Raw genomic sequence first — 21262 nt, forward strand, 5'->3', positions numbered from 1 at the left:
CTTGCTTGCTAGGTTCTTCCCTGTCACACCTGGCTCCTAGTGAACTAGTAGTGAACTATCATCACCTATGATGCTATCTCCCTTCCTGGGGTGGGTCCTCTTTCGAAATCTTCTAGGCAGGCAGGGGAAAGGTCAAAGGCAGAGCCCCAAAGCCTCAGGGCTGGTGCTGACGGGACTACTGTGTCTGAGAAATGATCGCCGGCTCCAGCCCAGGAGCCCTTCCTCTGGATAATGCTGCACGCGCTTGTTTTGTTCTGGGTTCTCCTTGGGACAAAGGTCATGGTGCCAAGATGGTGTGGTTGACAAGAGTTAAAGGGTGGCTCTCTGTTTTTCCTCTGGGGAGCGATAAGAACTTCAGATGTAGTTAGGAGGGGCCTGTGTGCGTCCTTTCTGAGAGTAAGATGCCCAAGGAGGAAACATCTGCTAATTCTGGCTTGTCTTAAAGTGACAGAGCATGTCTTCCTGTCCTTTCTTCAACCCTCTGTCCCAGGCTGCACAGCACAGATCACAGACTCGACATGGCACTGGGGTCGAAGGAGGTGCCCACACCAGCCCTGGCCTGTCAAAATCGTTGTTGGGGTGAAGCCTTGGTTAGCTCGGGCACAGTACCCCAATTAGTACATTGAGGTTTAAGGGTCCTCACATTTCTAGCCTAACCTTTCTGACCCAAATGCCAAAGTCACAAGAATGGAATGAACTCGACTTCCCCTCAGGTCAGAAAGGCGCATCTCAGCGCCTCCTCTCCAAGAACCCGCCCGGCCAAGTTCTGCCTTTTTCTGAAGGAGACTGGCTCCCGTGGAGGGACAGGAAAGCACTCCTGGACACACATGGCACGAGGCAGCCCTGAAGGCCTCCCCGTGCAGAGCCACGCCCCTGGAGCACGTGGTGACGACTGTGGTCTCTGCAGCACGTGAAGCACTTCCCCTCCAACCAGAAAGCAGAGTGAGAGCGTGAAGGAGCAGGCAGCTGGGGGCCTGGGTCCCCTGAGTGCGGAGTGGCCCACATCAGACTGTCTCCCAGGGCCCAGCAGGGCGTGAAGGAGGTAAGGGGGCTGCAGGACAGGAGGCGTCAGGATGCTGTCAAGGTGACTCCAGGGGCAGGGTAGGAGCCAGGGAGTGACAGAGGTCGTGGAGGTAAAAGAGTGACTTTCCATGTCACCATTCTGTGCGATTAAGTGTAGGTTTGAAGGCCCAATCAATAGCACCCCCCTCTCCCATCCAAGTTCTGACCTGAGTCCGGATGGTCAGCAAAATGGACAAAATGCAGACTTCGTAATGAAGAAAGCCGGCTTCCTGCTTACTCCGGGCTTTCTATCAGCTAGGCTGGCAAACTCTCCGTTTTGTTTAAACCAATTGGATTTGGGTTCTGCTGCCTTGGCAGCATAGGCATGGGGACAAGGACAGACACTTCCCTAACAGTGAAGGAGGGCTGAGTGGGTCCCACTCCTCCTGGGCTGGGGGAGGAAGCCCCCTCCCTTTATCCACCACCACAGGTCACCCACACGCATGTGCTTGTGAGTCCGCGTGCAGGGACGCGTCCAGAGGGTCCACCTGCACTTTATTTGTCAGCACTGACGGAGGCTACGCACTCCTCTGTTAGGCTCAGTGTGGAGGGTTAGTAACGAGGACACAGGCAGTGTCAGTATTGGTTAAGTGTTCAGAAAAGGACAGACCCGCAGGACAGCCAGAGGCCAGCAAGCCATCAGACGAGACACTCCACATGTGCCCACCCTGACCAGAGGCGGACGTGGGCCAGAGCACCCACGCCTGTTCTCGTGACTGGACATCAGCCAGAGCTGCCTACAGAACTCATGCTGTCAGACGCGGAGACCACGTCATGTGAGCACCTCTGAGGCCAGTGACCCCTGGGGTCCCCGCTGAGCCCCCAGGACAGAACGTGTTGACTGTCCAGTATGGGTTACTTCCTTCATGGGACAGGCGGTGCGCCTGTGTCCGCGTGGAAGTGGCGGAAGTGTGCGCACAGTCTGACAGAGAGAAGGAAGACGCTGCTCTCCTGAGCCATCGGCAGAGGGTGGGGTGGTTCCGGTTCCGGTTCCGGCGTGGCCACTCAGTTCTTCAGCTGAGACACTTCGTACAGGTATGCAGCCAGCATCTTGGTTCCTTCTATGTAGTTGTGCCTGGTGGGGAGGAGCAAGTCGTCACGCCACTGCCGTCCTGAGGGCCAGGCACACGAGGCCTTTTGGGAGTGTCCCTCCGTCTGGGCTTGCTGGCCCGAGTTCTGCTTTCCTTTAGAATTTGGGTTCCTGGCTCTCCAGTGCAGGTCAGTCCGAGTGTCCTACAGGGAGCCATCTGGGCCCTGGTCCCACTGACTCCATGGACCTCACCTAGCCCTGACTACAGAAGGCCTCGCCCTGGTCACGGCCCTCCCTCTGTTTGGATCGAAAGCCTCCATCTCGAGTCCTGGGGCCCAGGTCTCGGTCCCTTGCCTCCGGCCTCCATGTAGGGTCTCTGCCTCTGTCTAGTCCCGGACCCCAAGATGGCCCGTTTCTGTCCTCTGCTGCCCTGTCTTTGGGTCCTCCCTGCCTGTTGGCTTCTTCTCACAGCGGACAATTCAGAGAGCAACTCTGTCTCCACTGGGAAAATGCCTGTCACTTCTGTACAAGCTGGGAGCACAGAGGTGACTAGTGAGGCGGCAGTGACCCGTTCTCCAGACAGGAAGAGCAGAGGGACAGACCCCGACCACTGGGCAACCCTGTTGTTGCCACCTCCCAAGGCCTCCTTCCGTGCCTCCCACCAGAGGGGTCGCCACCTGGAGGAAAGGTAGTAGAGAGCACAGGAGGACAGAGGTGCAGAGGAGGAGGGGACACAGGGGACAGATGCCCTGGATGCCTCACTGGGACCCACGAGGATGTGAGCCCAGACTCAGGACCGAGGACCTGGGGCCTCACCTGTTGAGCTTCTCATTCTGGGAGTGGGCGCCGTCATCTGCGGACCCCACAGGCAGCAGCATGACATTCTTGCCTGTGGCCTCCTGAAAGGTCAGGGTCACAGGAATACTGCCACCTTCCCTGGTTAAGTCCGGCTCAACACCAAACACTGGGGGGATGAGATAAAAGCAGGGGTGAGCCTCGGGGCTGGGGCTCCCCGGCAGACCCAGCACGGGCCACACCAAGCAGAGCCTGAGCGAGGCCTGGTGTAGCCTAGCCAGCTAGCGACTCCTCAGTGTCCCTGCGCAGCTCCGAGCGCAGGACTCGGCAGTGCTTGGCGGACGCGCACATCCCACGGAGGACATCTGACCTGTTTTCAGGGCTTTCCTCCCAGCCATGTAGTGCGGGTGGTTGAAGTCGGACACCCAGGGCTTCCCGCCGTGGCCCATGTACACCTTGAACTTGTTGGGGCTGTGCAGGTCAGCGAACTTCTTGGTCAAGTACCTGGTGACCTGAAGCACAAACAGGAGTGACACAGGTATTAGAAAGAAGGGTTGTCAGTCCCATGTGCGTGACCTACCCAACGGCAGTCTGTGGCGAGGCCACAACGTGCACCTAGCCCACAGGAAGTCTACACAAAGTCTACGCTGAGTCTGAGAGTCTACATGAGTCTACGATGAGTCTATGTGAGTCTACGTGAAGTCTACGCTGGGTCTACAATGAGTCTACGATGAGTCTATGTGAGTCTATGCGAGTCTACAATGAGTCTATGTGAGTCTACAATGAGTCTACGATGAGTCTATGCGAGTCTACAATGAGTCTATGCGAGTCTACAATGAGTCTACGCAAGTCTACATGAGTCTACGATGAGTGTACATGAGTCTACGATGAGTCTATGTGAGTCTATGCGAGTCTACAATGAGTCTACAATGAGTCTATGCAAGTCTACAATGAGTCTACGCGAGTCTACATGAGTCTACGATGAGTGTACATGAGTCTATGATGAGTCTAGTCTACAATGGGTTTCCTTTTCTGCTGCTAAACACTCATCTGCATAACTGTGATAACAGAAAATGGGATTTTAACAAGAATTAAAACCCAGTTATTTGAAAGTAAAAGGTCCTGTTTTAATAAGCAATTTACTCTTTATATAGATGGTCCCATATGATGGTAATATTTATACCAAGTTTTTAAAAATGGTCTTTGATTTGCTTTATAAAAATGATCACATCCAGACCAAAAAAGGCGCCAGGTGCCCACCCAAGAACATCTCTTGATGACAAAACGCTGGCCCTCAGTGTCCTCTCCCCAGTCTAGGGGGACGCCCCCAGGAAGCCTGGCGGCCCTGCTGCCATGACTCACCCCTCTGGACTCTGCCCGTCCACTCCTCAGCACGCCCAGAGGCGGCTCCTGGACTCTCACCCTAACACACTCAGCCCCAAGTCAGCATCTGACCTGGAGCCTCAGGATGAGGTTTCGGCGTGCCTCAGCAGTGACAAAGATCACTATGTGCGGTGCTTTCTTATATGGCCTCTATTTTTGACCAGTTTCTGAACTGCTTAGTCTAGTAATTACTGAGTTGGCCAGAGCCAAGAAGTGGAAAGGTGTGGGTTTGGGTCTGTGATTCCCAGCTGTCCAGGGTTCCAGGGAGAATCTGTCTGCGAGTCTGTGCCGCGCACTGTGCCCCTCCCCCGTCCCAGTGCCCCACATGCCTGTTCGCTGACCACCTCAGGAGTCATGTTGGGCACGAGTCTGATTGAGAACTTGCCGACCACCTTCCTAGGAATCACGGTCTTGGCCCCTGAGCCAGAGAAGGCGCCTTCAATCCCGTGGAGGGACAGGGACGGGTATCGCCACCTGTGCATCAGGATATCCTTCTGCAGAAGATGGCAGAACAGGTCAGGGGCAGTACTGTCTGCTCCTGGAGATGGGATGGCGCTGGGGAGGCCCTCTGGGTCATAGACAGCCTGGGCTTGGCACAAACATGGAAACAGTGTGGGCCCACCAGGGCTGGTAGAGGAGTGGCCCCAGGTGCGCCCGGTACCCGCTCTGCGGCACCACAAGGGCTCTCAGCGCTCTCGGGGCCCCAGGTGCGCCCGGTACCCGCTCTGCGGCACCACAAGGGCTCTCAGCGCTCTCGGGGCCCCAGGTGCGCCCGGTACCCGCTCTGCGGCACCACAAGGGCTCTCAGCACTCTCGGGGCCCCAGGTGCGCCCGGTACCCGCTCTGCGGCACCACAAGGGCTCTGAGCGCTCTAGGGGCCCCAGGTGCGCCCGGTACCCGCTCTGCGGCACCACGAGGGCTCTGAGCGCTCTAGGGGCCCCAGGTGCGCCCGGTACCCGCTCTGCGGCACCACGAGGGCTCTCAGCACTCTCGGGGCCCCAGGTGCGCCCGGTACCCGCTCTGCGGCACCACGAGGGCTCTGAGCGCTCTAGGGGCCCCAGGTGCGCCCGGTACCCGCTCTGCGGCACCACGAGGACTCTCAGCACTCTCGGGGCCCCAGGTGCGCCCGGTACCCGCTCTGCGGCACCACAAGGGCTCTCAGCACTCTAGGGCCCCAGGTGCGCCCGGTACCCGCTCTGCGGCACCACAAGGGCTATCAGCACTCTAGGGCCCCAGGTGCGCCCGGTACCCGCTCTGCGGCACCACAAGGGCTCTGAGCGCTCTAGGGGCCCCAGGTGCGCCCGGTACCCGCTCTGCGGCACCACAAGGGCTCTCAGCACTCTAGGGCCCCAGGTGCGGCACGTGCACACCTCACTGCAGCTCTGGACCGTGTGGATTAACAAGGGCCACAGGTTCTTGGCAGCTCTGTGGACTCCAGCACCAAGGTCACCGTCCCCAGACCTCAGAGCCCTTGCAGAATCAGAGGCAGCACCACAAACCCCAGACCCACAGGGGAGGAAAGCCAGGTGGTCCACTGGACCCCGGCCCAGGGCCCACAGACAAGTGTCGTCTCACTTTGCTGAAGGGACTGGCACAGGGGCAGCATCCGTCTCTCAAGCGTCTGACACCTGCCTCTCGTGCCCTGTGTCCCAGCAGGGACACACCGTGAGCAGGAGAGGATACGCAGCCCTGGAGCAGCTGGTGGGTGGAGACACCTGGCAGGGGTCCTGGGCTCCACAGTGACTGAGCCACTTGCCCCTGGAGAGCTTGTCTGTGAGCCGACAGCCGGTGACACTTGGAACTCGCGAGGCCCTAGAGCTACACCTCTGCTCTGAAGGCAGCAGGGAAGAAGCAGACAGAAGTTGCTTCGGAACCCATTTCCCAGACTCCTGGGACCATCTCCTGGTCCATGGCCTCCTGGTCCAGCTGCTGCTGGGGGCCCTTCTCTCTGTCCCTCCTGCGAAGGGCTTGCTCCACATGGTCCCAGTGACTTCGCTGCACCTGAGCCTGAGGCGACCCCTCACCCCTTCCTTGTCCCCATGACACCAGCTCACGGTTCTGTTCCCTGAGCAGCCTAACTGCTCTCCCAACCGCATGGCCTCAGTGCCCATCCGCTGCAGCCCTGCCCACTGCCCACAAGGCAGATCTGAGCACGTCCCTCTTCTCAAACTGGTCCTGTCGCAGTCTCCCGGGAGCACAGGAACTCCGTGGTGGACCAGAGGCCTCACACCAGACATTCCCGGGGCCAACCCACGCCTTTCCTAGCTGGCCCTCCCCTCGGGAGGGGCAGGTCTGTGCCCCACTCCCGGCTCCGGCCCTCCTGTCCCGCAGACCTCAGCACCCACCGCAGGCACAGATGGGCCTCCACACACGCCTGTGCACGCCTGTCTCCGGGGAGATCAGGTCAGGGGCCCATCCGGTCACACTCCTCTCATACGTCAGGGCCCGTCGCTGGCATTCTATGAATGCTGGCTGCACTGAACGTGAGTGTGGACCCAGACCTCATAAACCAGGAATGGAACTAGTGAAGTCACAACACAACTTCCCCAGGAGTCAAGAGAACGCTCTATGCACCCTGCACCCGAGCGTGGGCTCTGCTACGCCGCCTTATGCCACCTCTGGCCAGAGGCTGAAGGTTATCCGACACAGGCAAACAGGAAAGCCACCTGCCACCAGGTTCTCCGCACGTGCCCTCCAGTGCCTACGTCGTCTCGTCAACGTCCGGTATTCCTAACAACCTGCCAGCACCCAGCCCAGGGTGGCTGCACCTCCAATGGCTCAGGCACACAGGGAAATGGCCTCTGCTCCTTGCTGTTAGGCCTGGGGGTGGGGAGGGGGCACCAGGTAGGCGGGGCCCAGGCGGTGGGTGGGTGGGGCCCAGGTGGCACCTTGCTGGCATGCAGCAGGGTCTGCGCGCCCACATCCTTGGCATACTCCTCCAGGTCAAAGTCGATCTTGTCGTAGAGCTCCAGCTCCTCCTCCGTCACCGGTGCCACGGCCTCATTGATGCCGGGGATGAGGATCTTCCCCTTCCTGTCCATCAGGGAGCCTGGGGGAGAGCGGGCAGGGTGGGTGTTGCAGCCACTGCCCACAGGGCTGGCAGCCCCGTCACAAGAGCCTCATGGGCACGCTTCCTGGGTACCCGTGATCGCTAGGGCACTGGTGCTCTTGACTCATTTAACGATGACAATAACGCAGTGAAGTGAGCGATACCATCTCCCCATGTTAGGACAGAGGGAATGAGACATGAAAGGGCTGGTGAGCTGTCCATGGTCACACAGGACATGTGCAGACAGCCCGAGACTACTCGAAGAACCAGGAGTCTCCAGTGCTGCCCTGCAGAGTGCCTTCACAAGGGACCAGCTGTGGGACAGGGGAGACGCCAGTCCTGGGGGCAACGCTGAATTCACAGATGGCAGAGCCGCCCGGGAAGGAAATGGCACTCCAGGAAGAGTGAGCGGGGGTCTCGTGCTCAAGCAGCTGACCATGCAGGAGCCCTCACTGTGGCCACTTACAACGTAATGTGAACATGCAACGTGTCCAGAGGAAGGACGATCACGTGATTCTAGGGGATGGGTTAAACAGGTCCAGACAGGGCCCGATGGAGCCAGGGGTGCGAGCTGGGTCCTCCAGGTGGGTTAGGGTTCAGGAACAGAGAGAGGGAGGGAGGGCAGGCGGAGGAGGGAGGCCCAGGGGAAGCACCAGTGCCCGCTCTCTCACGGGGACAGTGAGCAGAGGGAGGGGGCCGCAGACAGGGAGGTGGCTCACGGAGAACGCTGGAATGCTGATGATGACCTGAAAATAACCCCCTCCACCAATCACCAAGTAGCAACCGAAGCCCACGCTCACCCATCAGCGTGACGAGGTCCGTCATGGCCTCATGCACCGAGCCCCCGTACACGCCCGAGTGCAGGTCTTTGTCGCTGCACTCCACCTGCATGGGAACAAAGGCCGCTCTGTCTGGCTGCTCAGTGGGAGCTTATTTTTGCCGAGACAGGAAAGTGAACCAAGAACATTCTGCCATGTGGGGCCTCAGGCCCACAGCCCACTGCCCACCACCTGCACCCGAGGGCCAGGCAGGGCCAGCTGACTCCAGGTCGGGTCACCAGGGAGGAGCGGGACGCGGCACAAACCTCGATGAAGAAGTAACAGATGCCCCTGAGGCCGTAGGTGATGCAGGGCTTCTTCTTCCCCAGCCAGTAGTTGTCAGAGATGCACACGTAGTCCACGTCCTTGAAGAAGGTATCTTTTCGGGCAAAAATCAGTTCGTCCAGGCCTTCGGAGCCCGACTCCTCCATGCCCTCCAGACAGAACCGGATGTTGACAGGGATTTCCTGTGACAGGGAAAGAGGTGGACAAGCACTCAGCCTTTGCATCCCTTTAGATGTCAGAGACAGCAGACAGAAAGTCACCAAAAACATTCTGAAATCACCCATTTCAAATACCTGACTTCCTCCAGGCCACGCACTCCGGCGGGCTGTGTGTGTCCCCAGTGCCCCCTGTCCCCAGGCACTGGGCTGTCATCCTCACTGAGAGCTCCTCACAAGCAACTCCTTGGGGTCAGGGGGGTCTCTGCACTCCCCCCATACCCAGCTGGGGTCCCCAGGGAAGCCTGCGCTGACCACAGAGGCCGCACTGACGTCCTGGGGCCACACCAGGCCCAGCAGAGGGAGGACAGCCCTTCCAGACTCGGAAGGCTCTCCTGCACTGGGACAGTGACCTCCGCTCTCGCAGAGAAGACCCTCCTCCTATGGAGCAGTCACTGCCATCCACCCACCCGTTCCCACCTGTAGCTAGGTGCCCAGGTCCCTCTGGCATGTGGCATGGTGGGGCCTTCACTGGGACTTGAGTCCGCACAGCCCTTTTCAGAACTGCCCCTGGACGGTGCCGCTCACGGCACGACCTCCCCTGCCCCCCCCCCCCCCCCCGGCAGATTACGTTCTTCTCGGCCTTGGTTGTGGACCAGGTAAGCGGCGCTGCTCTGGGTGGCTCTGCCCTGCACACAACCACTCCTCCCTCAGCTGCATCCAGTCCCCCTGTCCAGTGGGCAGTGGCCGAAGGAGCCCAGCCACCCAGAGTTCTGGGTCTCCACTTCCTCTTAGGCAAAAGGGAGCCTGCAGGCCCTATTCAGATCCACCACTTGTGCTCTGACAAAAATGTGTGTCTTATCATTCTGACTTCATCACAACACAAGACAGAAACAAGGCACAAAGCACCTATACCTGATCACCACTAGGTTAAAAACAGCTGAAAAGACCAGTAGGTAACAAAATATTTAGTTTCTTGGGGTTGAGATTCTAGGCAACTTTTTTCTATTTCTCTGTATTTTACAAACTTTCAATAAGGTGAGGAAATTTCCTAGTTATGAAAATACATTTGAAAAAATAAAATATTTTCAGAGACTGTATACCACACAGAGAAAGTAAGGGTTTGTCCACTCTCACAGACCCTGAGGGTGTACACCAGCCCTCTCCGGGAGGGTCACTCATGTGTGGCCTGGGTCCTGCTGGGTCATCCAGTGTGAGAGCTGAGCACTGTAAAATCATCACAGCGTCTCCTGCAGCTGGGACACAGCCCCTAATCTGAAGTCAGAGTCACTAGGCAGACACCTTGGAGAGAGCTTGCTGTGTCATGGCCGGTGACCTCTGATCTATCCAAGCACAGCCCTGTCACCCTCAGATGAAGCCAGGTGCGGGAGGCACAGCTCGAGGGGGGACGTACATGACTGGTCTTCTGGAAGGCTTCCAGGGCGTTCAACCAGCCAGCCACCGGGCCCTTGTCATCCGTCGAACCTCTCCCATACAGTTTGCCTGGAAGAGCAGTCAGCAAGTTCACAAAGTTACAGTGACAAGGAGACAGATGGGAGAGTGAGTCCTCAGTCCATCTGTCTGGGGAGACTGGGCTGGGGCTGTCTAAGTTGGTGTGCACCGAATGCAGGTGGAGAAGTCACACAGCGGGACAAGATAGGGAGATGAGGGGTCTCCAGAGAGCTGTCAGGTGGAGACTCAGCAAGCCATGTCAGTGGGGCAGGTTGGAGAGGACCCAATGACTTCAACGGCCACCGGAGGGTCTGCTGGGGGGAGGGGCAGGCCTGGGAGGGCAGAGGTGAGGCCAGGCCCACAGCAGGGTTTCCAGCCCACACAGCGCACTCCTACTACGTGGTGGTGGTGGTGGGGAGGCCCAGGGGGAAGGGCAGGCTGCAGATGGAGGCACTGCTCCAGCAGCACCAAGGGAAGGGAGCGGACATGTGGACCCAACCCCCGGGGATCCATGCGGAGGGGAAGCTCAATGCTGCAACGGGGGAGAAGCCTGCCTCGCACTGATGACGTCCAGGACACAGAAAGGAGCCTCTGCAGAGGTGTCGCCCTAAGGGGAAGGCCGCGCTGCGCAGGGGAGTGAGCCCGTTTGACTCTGCACCAGCGAGGTGTGCACAGAAAGTCGGTGCGTCCAGCTAGAGGGCTCCACTCAAGACAATCTGCACTGAGCCCCAGGGAGCAAGGTGCAGAGGAACAGCTTCCTTCTCTGGCCACCAACTGTCATGTGCAAACATGACAATCCAAAGAGGCAGGCAGCAGCTGTCCACCAGACTGTGTTCGGAATGGAGAAGCTGTCCACCAGAGGGGCAGGAGGAAAAGAGACCCGTGTGGGCAGGTCCCTATAAAGACTCTAAGTGCCTGTGAGGGCCTGGGAGGGGCACTCCGTGACTGTGACAGCTATCTCCGATTGTCCCCAGGGTGGCCAGGGGCAGGAGGACAAATGCTTCCCTCTTTCCAAAGTGGAGCTACTGAAATGCACCATGGAAACCAGTGGACATCAGCTCAGTCGTAGGAAGACAGGTGTCCGAGGACCACCCGGCCTCGCTCAGAGCAGGTTTTCTGAGAAGGGTCAGCAGAGGGAAGCCCAGCTGCCCCCTGGCCACAGAGCTATTTCCAGGGGGCGGGAGGGCTTTCTGATGCGTCTGTGACTGGTGCACACGCGTGAAAGCTGGTTTCCATGTTACGCCCAGACAGCGTGCTTTAGGGAGAGGACTGAGGGCATGTCGGGGGCCTCACTGAGTGAAGCCATGGCATTCACAGGCCCTGCTCCCCTGGGCGCAGTCTCACCGTCTCGTTCCACCAGGGTGAAGGGCTCACTGTCCCAGCCGTCCTCCAGGGCCGCTGGCTGCACGTCCAGATGGCCGTATATACACACTGTTTTCTTCTTGGGGTCGGAGCCCAGCTTGCCGAGTAAAATGGGAGGAAGCGGTATCTCTGAGCCATCAGGGAGCTAGGTGGGAGGAAGCAGGGGAGGGCCTTTCTGTAAAACCTGGTGTGCTGGCAAACCTAGGAAACTCCGGGACTGGTCCTAGCTCTTCTCATCAACCACCCTCTACTATAGAGTTTAGGGTCGTATTGCTCATCTGAGTTGTTAATTAACAAGAACTGACTTTCCCATAATCCCGAGTACAAAGACTGAATTATGTTTACCAACTGCAGACTGATTTAAAGGCAGATTATCTTTTTAACTATTATATAACAAAATATGTTATGAAAGGTGAGTTTGGGATGCAACTTAGTTCAGTATTTTCTAAAATAATGGATAGAAGCTACTACAATGTTCGAGTGAAGGTGGGGGTCTGAAACCCTATACGCAGAGCACTATTCTACACAGAAAGGGTTGTAGAACGATACGCAGGGACGTGGCTCTGAGCCCCTGGGGGAGCCGTACAATCGTAGGCTGATGGCTGTCCTCCCAGCCTCCTCCCCAAGCCCTCCTGCGCCCGTCTGTCTGTAAGGAAGAGGCCCAGCACTAACCCTAGTGCTCTCACTAGAGCCGCGGTGCAGGGCGGGGAAGGCGAACCCAGGGCCTCTCAACGCCCCTATCAGCATGACTCTCCAGCCCTCACTTTAAAGCCCCGCCCCCTTGGGTGGTGGGACATGCCCAGTGTCCTGTCCCTGTGCTCCCAGCGCTGCCTGCACTCCAGCAGGGAAACCTGTCAGGTGACACAGGTGGTACACAAAGTACCACGGGCTAACGGCCGGGGCAGGGGCTGCAGGAGGGTGCAGAGTGCACGTTCCTTTGGGCCAGTTGCTGGGTAAGGATTAGTCACACTAGAACCATCACGCCCATACGTATTAGTCTCGTTATAAAACAGTCCTTATAAAAATACACATTAATGAACACAGACTAAACTGGCAGTGAAGCTAAGCTAGTGACTTACAATCCAGGGGGAAATGAGCAGCGACTGGAAACAGAATTATCAGGACGAGGCCAGTGATTGGCTGACACAGTGCCCACCCAAGCTCCGGGGTTCTGACACCTCTCAGGGTACACGTGCACTTGGGGATACTTGGGGGCATGCCAGGCGTCGGGATTCCCGCGGGACTGCAGACTGTCTTTCCCGTACACTCCACTCGTAAGTGCTCAGCATAATTAACTCTCGGTGACCCCACGGGCACCGGGTGCAGCCCTCAGGGGAGGGCCTGTGGGCACCAGGGGAACAGAGGCGTTCCTGGGGCCCACGCCCTGGTCTCACATGGCATGTCCTCAGCCTGCCTCAGGAGGAAAATGATTTTCAGATGATAACAGATTATTCTCTAATGAATTTCTACTCAGTGTAGCTCCTCTGAAATACTTTAGCATTTTTCTAAGAAGCCACTTGAGCCCTTGAGTAAACTGTACTGAAATTCGTGCTGTGAATTGCAGATCCCTCACTGGGCATCCCGAACAATGCCGAACACCGCAGCGTCAAGCGTTCTCGGGGAGAATGCGCTGTTCTCTACATTGGTGCCCGTCAGGGTGGAGCCATGGACAAGGACTCCGCATCTCTCCCTCCTTCCGCCTGTCCACACGCCACCGGCGGGCTCCAGCACCCAGGGGCTACACCGTCCATCCGGCACACAGCTCACTTCTTCCCTTACGTGAGGAGCCATGACTGTCCCATTGCCTGAGCTCCTGTTTGGGGTCAGGCTCCCGGTGAGCAGGTCTCCAAACCTGGTAGCCAGACAGCAGGCAGGTCCACCTGAGCCTTCCTGCAAAGGCCCTGGCAGTGATGCCCACTACCAAATAGCCCCAACTCAGCAGCTGTCCCCGGGTCTCAACTACCAGGCACCCAGGCTCCGAGGCCCGTCACCAGGACCCGGGCCTCCCAAAATCATCTTTCCTCCATAAGCCTGTGTGTGTGCATGTGATGACATCCAATCTCTCTCCGCACCTGCTGCCAAGTGATCTGACAGGGGACAGCACGTGCTGGGTTGGAGCACCTCCACCAGGGATGAAATCTGTTGATTTCTGGATAAAAACAGGTGCTGTGTAATTCAAAACAGTGTGGTCATCATTTTAGTCCCTGGTGGAAGGCCTTTTCTTAAGGACTGCCCTGAATGGCATCGTCCTGATACACCAAGGTTGTGGGTTCGATCCCTGGTCAGGGCACATACAAGAATCAACCAATGGATGCATAAATAAGTAGAACAACAAAGCTGATGTTTCTCTCTCTTTCTCAAATTAATTAAAAAAAAAGGAAGAAGAAAAAGAACTGCTCTACATGCCAGTATTGAATAGACTGAATCTATCTATGGTAATAAAGCAACTCAGAAGCTACTTCCCATCCAGACTTTTTTTTAATATACCAAAAAAAAAGGGAGGGGAGAGAGCCAAGTGTGCTCTTAAAAGAAAACAATATGAAGACACTTGTTTCTTTTCTCACAAGTGGAGGGAAATTCCAGGAAGCTGTAAAGTACCTTAAGTAACCTTAAGTCGCCTGACCAGGCGGTGGCGCAGTGGATAGAGCGTCGGACTGGGATGCTGAGGACCCAGGTTTGAGACCCAGAGGTCGCCAGCTTGAGTGCGGGCTCATCTAGTTTGAGCAAAAGCTCACTAGCTTGGACCCAAGGTCGCTGGCTTGAGCAAGGGGTTACTCGGTCTGCTGAAGGCCCGCGGTCAAGGCACATATGAGAAAGCAATCAATGAACAACTAAGGTCTCACAACGAAAAACTGATGATTGATGCTTCTCATCTCTCTGTCCCTGTCTATCCCTCTCTCTGAATCTCTCTCTGTCTCTGAAAAAAAAAAAATTAAAAAAAAAAAAAGGAATCTTAAGTCAACTGGTGAATTTGTAGCCAGAAGAAACCTCAAACAAACATTGCTGGTTTGGAATCCGGAGGCCCAGGCTTAATCTCCTTCACCAGGAAGGAGCGTGATTCCCAGGGGAGACCCAGCCCACCTGGGCCTCTGGGTGCTTCCACTCATGAAAAGAGCAGACTGGGCTGAATGTCCATAAGTAAAATCCTCAAATCTGGGGACAATGACCTCAGCGGACACTTATGGGGATAATGACCTCAACGGACACTTATTTCATCAGGCAAGAGAACTGAGATAAACCAATCCCTGCCACACCACACCCTGCAACGTGAAATACTGCTGCAGCTCTGAAAACACATGGCTGAAACATGTAAATCATCTGAACCGAGAGTGGAGTGACTGAGGTGGGGTGGACCGTGCATGTCAGTCAGGGAGGAAGCCCACCAATGTCATCTGTCACCAGCTAGCCCCACACAAGTCCCTTGTTCCTGAACAAGTGCTATTCCTAGCAACCAGGATACTGGGGACAGAGGGCGCCTGCCTGTTTTTACATCTACGTGGACAGAGTGTAACTAACAGCCCCCTTTGAAAGGAGACTGATTTCTGGGGATGCTCAGCTGTTCAAGAGCAGCCTCTCTCTCCGTTGACTTGCTCGTGAGTGACCCTCCACACCCGTGCCTCCTGGAGAGAAAGGCCGAGGATGAGGGAACCTTAGCCCAGGTCCAGCGGGAGGCATCGCACAGAGGTCAGCACACAGCCCGGCCTCCTGCTTCAGGACAGCGGGTGTCCGGACGCGCGCGCATGCGCGTACCTTCTGCTTTCCGATGTCCACCAGCTCCACGGAGCCGCCCAGCTGCTTGACGTCTGCAGCGGCCACCTCCATCATCCTTCTGATGTCCCCTCTCTTCTCGGGCCATGCAGACACGCTCTGGATGGCCACCCATTCCGCAAGCTTCTGTTTGTGGACAAGAGCAGAAAGGGGTTCTCAGAAGGCGCTCCTTCAGGGGAAGAAAGGCACCCATAATTTTGCCGTGTTTCAGGCACCCCACGTTGACCTGCTCCCCGCGGTCACACCATTCTGAGTGTGTCAACCGGATGGGGGAGACACCCGACCCACCCGGCTTTTTGCTGAGGAGTTTTGTTTTTTTAATTTTTAATTTTTTTAAATTTTTAAATTTTTATTTTATTTATTCATTTTTAGAGAGGAGAGAGAGAGAGAGACATAGAGGGAGAGAGAGGAGAGAGAGACAGAGAGAGAGAAGGGGGGAGGAGCTGGAAGCATCAACTCCCATATGTGCCTTGACCAGGCAAGCCCAGGGTTTCGAACCGGCGACCTCAGCATTTCCAGGTCAATGCTTTATCCACTGCGCCACCACAGGTCAGGCTGCTGAGGAGTTTTAAAACCTGTGTTTACCCACCCTGAGCAAAAATTGTATGTACAGAAACATGTCAGGATGGGTACTTTCAACCATTAAGCATGAGGTAAATGTAAAATGTCAAGTTCCATAAACCCCTTTATATCTGAATTGAATGAAATTACTCCCGAGGGACACAGAATACACCCAAGAATGCCAGTCCACATCAGCTTAGCTGCCATCCCGACAATGCCCGAGTTCTCCAAAGTAGTTTTTAGTATGGAAAGTCTAAGGCATTCATCTGAAATGCGTCTACCCGGAATAACTTGAAAGCATGATTCTTTAATACCAAGAAACAGGTTAATCTATAATATTACCGAATCATGTAAAACATCGTGAATGTAAAACAGGTCTTCTAGCCCTGGCCGGTTGGCTCAGCGGTAGAGCGTCGGCCTAGCGTGCGGAGGACCCGGGTTCGATTCCCGGCCAGGGCACACAGGAGAAGCGCCCATTTGCTTCTCCACCCCTCTGCCGCGCTTTCCTCTCTGTCTCTCTCTTCCCCTCCCGCAGCCAAGGCTCCATTGGAGCAAAGATGGCCCGGGCGCTGGGGATGGCTCTGTGGCCTCTGCCCCAGGCGCTAGAGTGGCTCTGGTCGCAACATGGCGACGCCCAGGATGGGCAGAGCATCGCCCCCTGGTGGGCAGAGCGTCGCCCCTGGTGGGCGTGCCGGGTGGATCCCGGTCGGGTGCATGCGGGAGTCTGTCTGACTGTCTCTCCCTGTTTCCAAGCTTCAGAAAAATGAAAAAAAAAAAAAAAAAAAAAAAAAAAAAAACAGGTCTTCTAATCTGTACTACAAGACATTAGAGATGGATGTGAAACAAAAATCTCAGATTTGCTCTACTATTTATAGGAATATACGTTTAAAACTTTGTCAAAAGCCAAAAAATGTAACTCCTCCACTGTAACAAGGAAGTACAAGAAAAGCTGTCTCAAACACAGGGCAGGGCAAAAGAAAGTAGGCTCACCGCTGTGAGCACATGAGACAGGTTTATTCTTCTATTACTATTATTACTGTATTATTTTTAATAGGAACAACTGTGAAGCTACTTTTGCCCCACCCTGGGCACATATACATATATATACACATACATAGACATATTTTTTACTTTTTTTTTTTTTTTTTTGCTGTGAAAACACAACAGCTACACTCAGCAAATTTCAGGTTTACCATAAAGTTTTCTTCACTACAGTCACCAGGCTGTACATTAACCCCCAGAAGTTACTCATCTTAGGACGAGAGAGCTTGTGTCCTTTGCCCAGCATGTCCCCACGCCCCTCCAGCCCTGGGCAACCCCTACTGCGCTCTCTGCTGTGAGCTCCTTTCTCAGACTGTGCATGTGAGGGAGACTGTGCATGTCTGTCTGTCTTGTACCCTTCACTGAATCAGCGTAACTCATATCTGTGTCCCTGAGCCCCACGGGATCAAACTGGATTTTAAATGTTCCAGAGCAAATAAGTGCTCCCTTACCTTAATGTAGCGGTCCTGGTTCTCATCCACATACTTAAACAGGGTAGTGAGCACTGACATCTTCCAGCTAGAGGACAGACCCGGGAGATTCCTGGAAGGAGCGACCTGTTAGTCCCGCAGTTAGGGCAGGACTGAAGGAAAGCCACTAGCTCAGGGTCATAACCCCTGCCATGCCCTCCCAGCCAGCAGTGCCCTGCCCCGGTCACGAGGATTCCAGGAAGTGACTGCAGCAACAGAAACGAAATGAAAGCTCTGGAATGTGGTTAGAGGCGCAGGCTGATCGCCCATCCTTTCTCCAAAAGAAAACGGGCCCAGCACTGTGTTGAAGTGGCAGGTCCTGCAGGAGGGCCCCCACGCTGAAGACAATGTGATGAAAAGGAAACGTAGGCACTCCCCAGCAACACTGACTTGTCAGTACTTACAGTCACTTTCTTGAGCACAGAGGACTTTTCACCTGCTATGACCGCAAAAGCAATAACCAGTCCCAGGATCCCAGCAAAAACGTCATGGCCTGCCCCTTACAGCCACAAACAGCACAACACAGCCAAAGACAATCTGTCTTGACTCTGGTGGCGCAGTGGATTGAGCGTAGACCTGGAATGCCGAGGTTGCTAGTTCAAAACCCCAGGCTTGCCTGATCAAGACGCATATGGGAGTTGATGCTTTCTGCTCCTCCCCCCTTCTCCCTCTCTCTGTTTAAAATGAATAATAATAAAATTAAGAAAAAAAATAAAGGAAGTTGACAATGAGTCCAGAAACTGCCAAAGGCAATATGCGAACCCTCCTCCCCAAAGGCCTGACTGGGATAAACAACGCCATCTAACTCCCCCCCCCATGCATTTTCTAACACCCCGTTTTTCAGGTGTGAGACCCAGCACACCCGCTGCACCCCACAAATATGAGGGAAAGAAATCTGACAGGTCGCCTTTAAAATTTGGAATAGACATGAACCAAAAACGACTTTGGTGTTGTGGCTTTCAAAAGTGCTCCCATCTCCTTCCTGCAATTGACAATTCCCATCTCAAGCGGCAGCAAAGGGCTCAGCTATACCACAGCAACAGGCAGCGTGGACAGACGCACAAGGTCCTACCCGTCCAGGTGGCGCTGATACCTGGGCACTCACACACCCCAAGGTTAAAGAGCATTGTTTTGCGTGGGACCGAATTCCAAAGTAATTTCTGAACAGAGGAGTGACTGTGTCCACTGTGACATGAAGGGGGGCAGCTGCTCAGCTCAGTGGCCGGGGAAGCTGAGCTGCACAGCGTGAGTTCAGTGAGGACAGGAGAGCAAACAGCTTACTCCCAGGGTCTCCTTCTTCCTCCAGCCTAGGGTCACAGAGTAGTCACAAACCTCCCATCCAACGCAGATGCTGTCAGCTGAGGCTCACAGCTGGGAGAGACTAGCAAGATGACCACTGTAGAGGATTTCATGGCCGTTCATCAGTCAAACTGCCATACAGCTAGCCACCAAAAATGTAAACAGGAAGCTATGACAATACCCTACACTGGGCGCTCTTATTCTTTTATTTGGGTTCCTAGTCATCAAATATGACAAACCCCAAACTGACTGTAGTATATTCTCGTTCATATTATGTTCTTTACAGCCCAATTAAGTCATGATCTTCCCTTAGAGCCACTCAAAGATGTAATGACTTAAATCTCACCTTTCACTAAAGCAGGGTAGAGACTGGACTTTGAAGCTGACTCACCAGGGCTGGGCCAGAAGCAACCTCTCTGCACTGCTTTCTGATCAGCCAAAGCAGGCTGGGCGGGTCCACTTTCTCCCTCCCACTCTCTCCCACACTCCCAGGGCTGGGTTACTCCTGTCCTCCCCTCCACCAACTGGGACCTGCAGAGCCCAACCTGTTAAGTTTAAAAACGCTGTGCTGGAGTGAAGAAACGCACATATGCTTTCAAAATAAGTACCATCTGCTGGACGGTTGGCTCAGCGGTAGAGCGTTCGGTTCCTGGCCAGGGCACACAGGAGAAGCGCCCATTTGCTTCTCCACCCCCACCCCCTCCTTCCTCTCTGTCTCTCTCTTCCCCTCCTGCAGCCAAGGCTCCATTGGAGCAAAGATGGCCCGGGCGCTGGGGATGGCTCCTTGGCCTCTGCCCCAGGCGCTAGAGTGGCTCTGGTCGCGGCAAAGCAACGCCCCGGAGGGGCAGAGCATCGCCTCCTGGTGGGCAGAGCGTCGCCCCCTGGTGGGCGTGCCGGGTGGATCCCGGTCGGGCGCATGCGGGAGTCTGTCTGACTGTCCCCGTTTCCAGCTTCAGAAAAATACATAATAATAATAATAATAATAATAAGTACCATTTTCACTGCCCTCTTGACAGCGAAAGTTCGGGGGGGGGGGGGGGGACACACCAATTTCAATAGCGAAACTGCCAGAAAGGGAAGAAGGAAGGACCCTGGAAGGAGGAAGGACCCTGGCTGCCCCTGCAACCACGCACAATACAGACAAATCAACCCTGTCCCCATGAACTCCTGGCACAGATGACAGTACATAACTACCCGAATCATGACTTCGAGTCTCTGCAAAAACAAACCAACCCAAAAACCCCTACTAAAGCGGGCGGGAACCTCCAATTTGCCCAATCTACAGCTTTATCCCCCAACACACCCTTCTCCAGAAGCTCCTCTCCCCCCCTCTGTGCACGCACCGGGGACGAGTAAGGTGGCAGTGGGAGGTCCCAGTGCAGGTGCAGGGTCTCCACGTGCTTGCACCGACTCAGTTCCAGGGGGACGTCCCCGGGGGTGGAGGGAAGGGCTGGTGGCCCTGTCTGCAAGGCCTAGGTGTCAAGGGCATGGGTGCCCGCGACGCGGGACCAGGGATCACCCCCACTCTCCAGGTGGGAAAACAGGCTGATGATGATGGGGCGACCGACCCGCTCGGCCCCGCGCGCTGCAAACTGCAGCCTCGGATGCCGGCGGGGGCTGGAGACCCCCTGAACCCGGGCCTCCGCCCCCCGGGCCGGGCCGTCCAGCGACCGAGCTGGGGCTCCCCGGGGGGCTCTGCGGGCCTGGCCAGCCGGGGGACCCCTTCCCCGCGGCCGCCCGGGCCCGGCCGGGGCACTACACCCTCGCTTCCGGTCCCGCAGCCCGGCCCGACTCCGGCCCGCCGCGCACGCCCGGCCGCCGCTGCTCCCGCCAGGCTGCGGCCTGGAGCCCCCGGCCCGCCCCGGCCTCGGCCCCCCGCACCCGCCGAGTGAGCGAGCGACGCGCAGCTCCCGGAGCCCCGGAGCCACCCCGCCCGGCGCGCCACGGAAGGCCGCTCACCAGCCCGCAGCGCTGCGCGAGGCCGCTTCACGTGTCCCAGCCCCGCCCCCGGCGGGCCCGCCCCGCCCACCGCTCCCGCCGCTTCCGGGGAGCCGGCTTGGCCCCGCCCACCCGCCTTCGCCCCGCCCCGGGGCCGTGGCCCCGGGCTGAGCACTCGGCGAGCGCACTCCAGGGCGGTGCCCTCCCTTCCTGCCCTCTGCTCGCGCCGACCTGGTCTCTGGGACGGGTGCCCAGCGTTGGGGTCGGACGGGTGGCCTTTGATGAGGCTCTGAGGTCCGGAGTCGGGGATCCACCCCACCGCTGAGCCCTCCGGCTATGAAGGTCCCACCTCGTGGTCTCCTGCGGGTTGCACATTCTGCAGATCACACAGACTTCCATTTCACGGAGCTTTGGCACTTATTTCGTAAAACCTTTGTTCAACACCATTACCAATGTTCCCATTCTGATTCAATGATCCTGAGAATTCATAACGAAGGCAGACGTCAACCTATATAGTCTTTGTGGACAATTCAATGTCAACAGAAACCCCTATTTGGGATGCAGTGAAGAAGGAAGTGGGATGCTCCTTCTTGAGCATGCCTGCGCCTCCCCGCCTTCTGTGCCCAGGGCCCGCTCTCTCTCTGGAGCACCTGTGTGTCCACCCTGACCTCCAGGCCCCTTAGCTCTGCTTTTCTTCTCTAAGCCCCAAGGGCCCTTCTGCCTCTGAAGCTTGTTTGCTGAGCTCGCAGCGCTCAGCCAGCTCACTTCTTTCCACCTTTCTGGCTTTCTAAATA

The 21262-nt window shown here is 56.3% G+C and overlaps 1 protein-coding gene across 3 annotated transcripts; it reads right to left on the bottom strand.

The window, feature by feature from the left end:
- Window positions 1-1636: 1636 nt before the first annotated feature.
- CNDP2 (carnosine dipeptidase 2) lies at window positions 1637-20587 on the bottom strand. Of its 3 annotated transcripts, none has more exons than XM_066352345.1 (12): window positions 20490-20587; window positions 17214-17304; window positions 15142-15285; window positions 11374-11536; window positions 9992-10080; window positions 8404-8604; window positions 8120-8204; window positions 7159-7319; window positions 4600-4764; window positions 3258-3399; window positions 2909-3056; window positions 1637-2137 (listed from the first exon to the last, which is right to left on the bottom strand). In XM_066352345.1, exons 2-12 carry the CDS (start codon window positions 17271-17273, stop codon window positions 2068-2070), a joined length of 1428 nt encoding a protein of 475 aa, XP_066208442.1. In that variant the 5' UTR covers window positions 17274-17304; window positions 20490-20587; the 3' UTR covers window positions 1637-2067. The 3 variants fall into 3 exon arrangements, with proteins under 3 accessions (XP_066208442.1, XP_066208443.1, XP_066208444.1); XM_066352346.1 differs by lacking the exon at window positions 20490-20587 and adding an exon at window positions 19874-20405; XM_066352347.1 differs by lacking the exons at window positions 4600-4764; window positions 20490-20587 and having other exon boundaries at window positions 17214-17375.
- Window positions 20588-21262: the final 675 nt, after the last annotated feature.

This window comes from Saccopteryx leptura, chromosome 11 (assembly GCF_036850995.1).
Source record: "Saccopteryx leptura isolate mSacLep1 chromosome 11, mSacLep1_pri_phased_curated, whole genome shotgun sequence".
NCBI lineage: Eukaryota > Metazoa > Chordata > Mammalia > Chiroptera > Emballonuridae > Saccopteryx > Saccopteryx leptura.

Bases quoted from the DNA above. Each gene is read 5' to 3' on its own strand.
- CNDP2 (XM_066352345.1), bottom strand. From the start codon at position 17,273: ATGTCAGTGCTCACTACCCTGTTTAAGTATGTGGATGAGAACCAGGAC. The intron at 7,320-8,119 runs GTGAGCGTGGGC...GCTCTCCCCCAG, and splicing joins GGACCTCGTCACGCTGATGG to GCTCCCTGATGGACAGGAAG. The intron at 4,765-7,158 runs GTGCCACCTGGG...CATCTTCTGCAG, and splicing joins CCCTGCTGCATGCCAGCAAG to AAGGATATCCTGATGCACAG.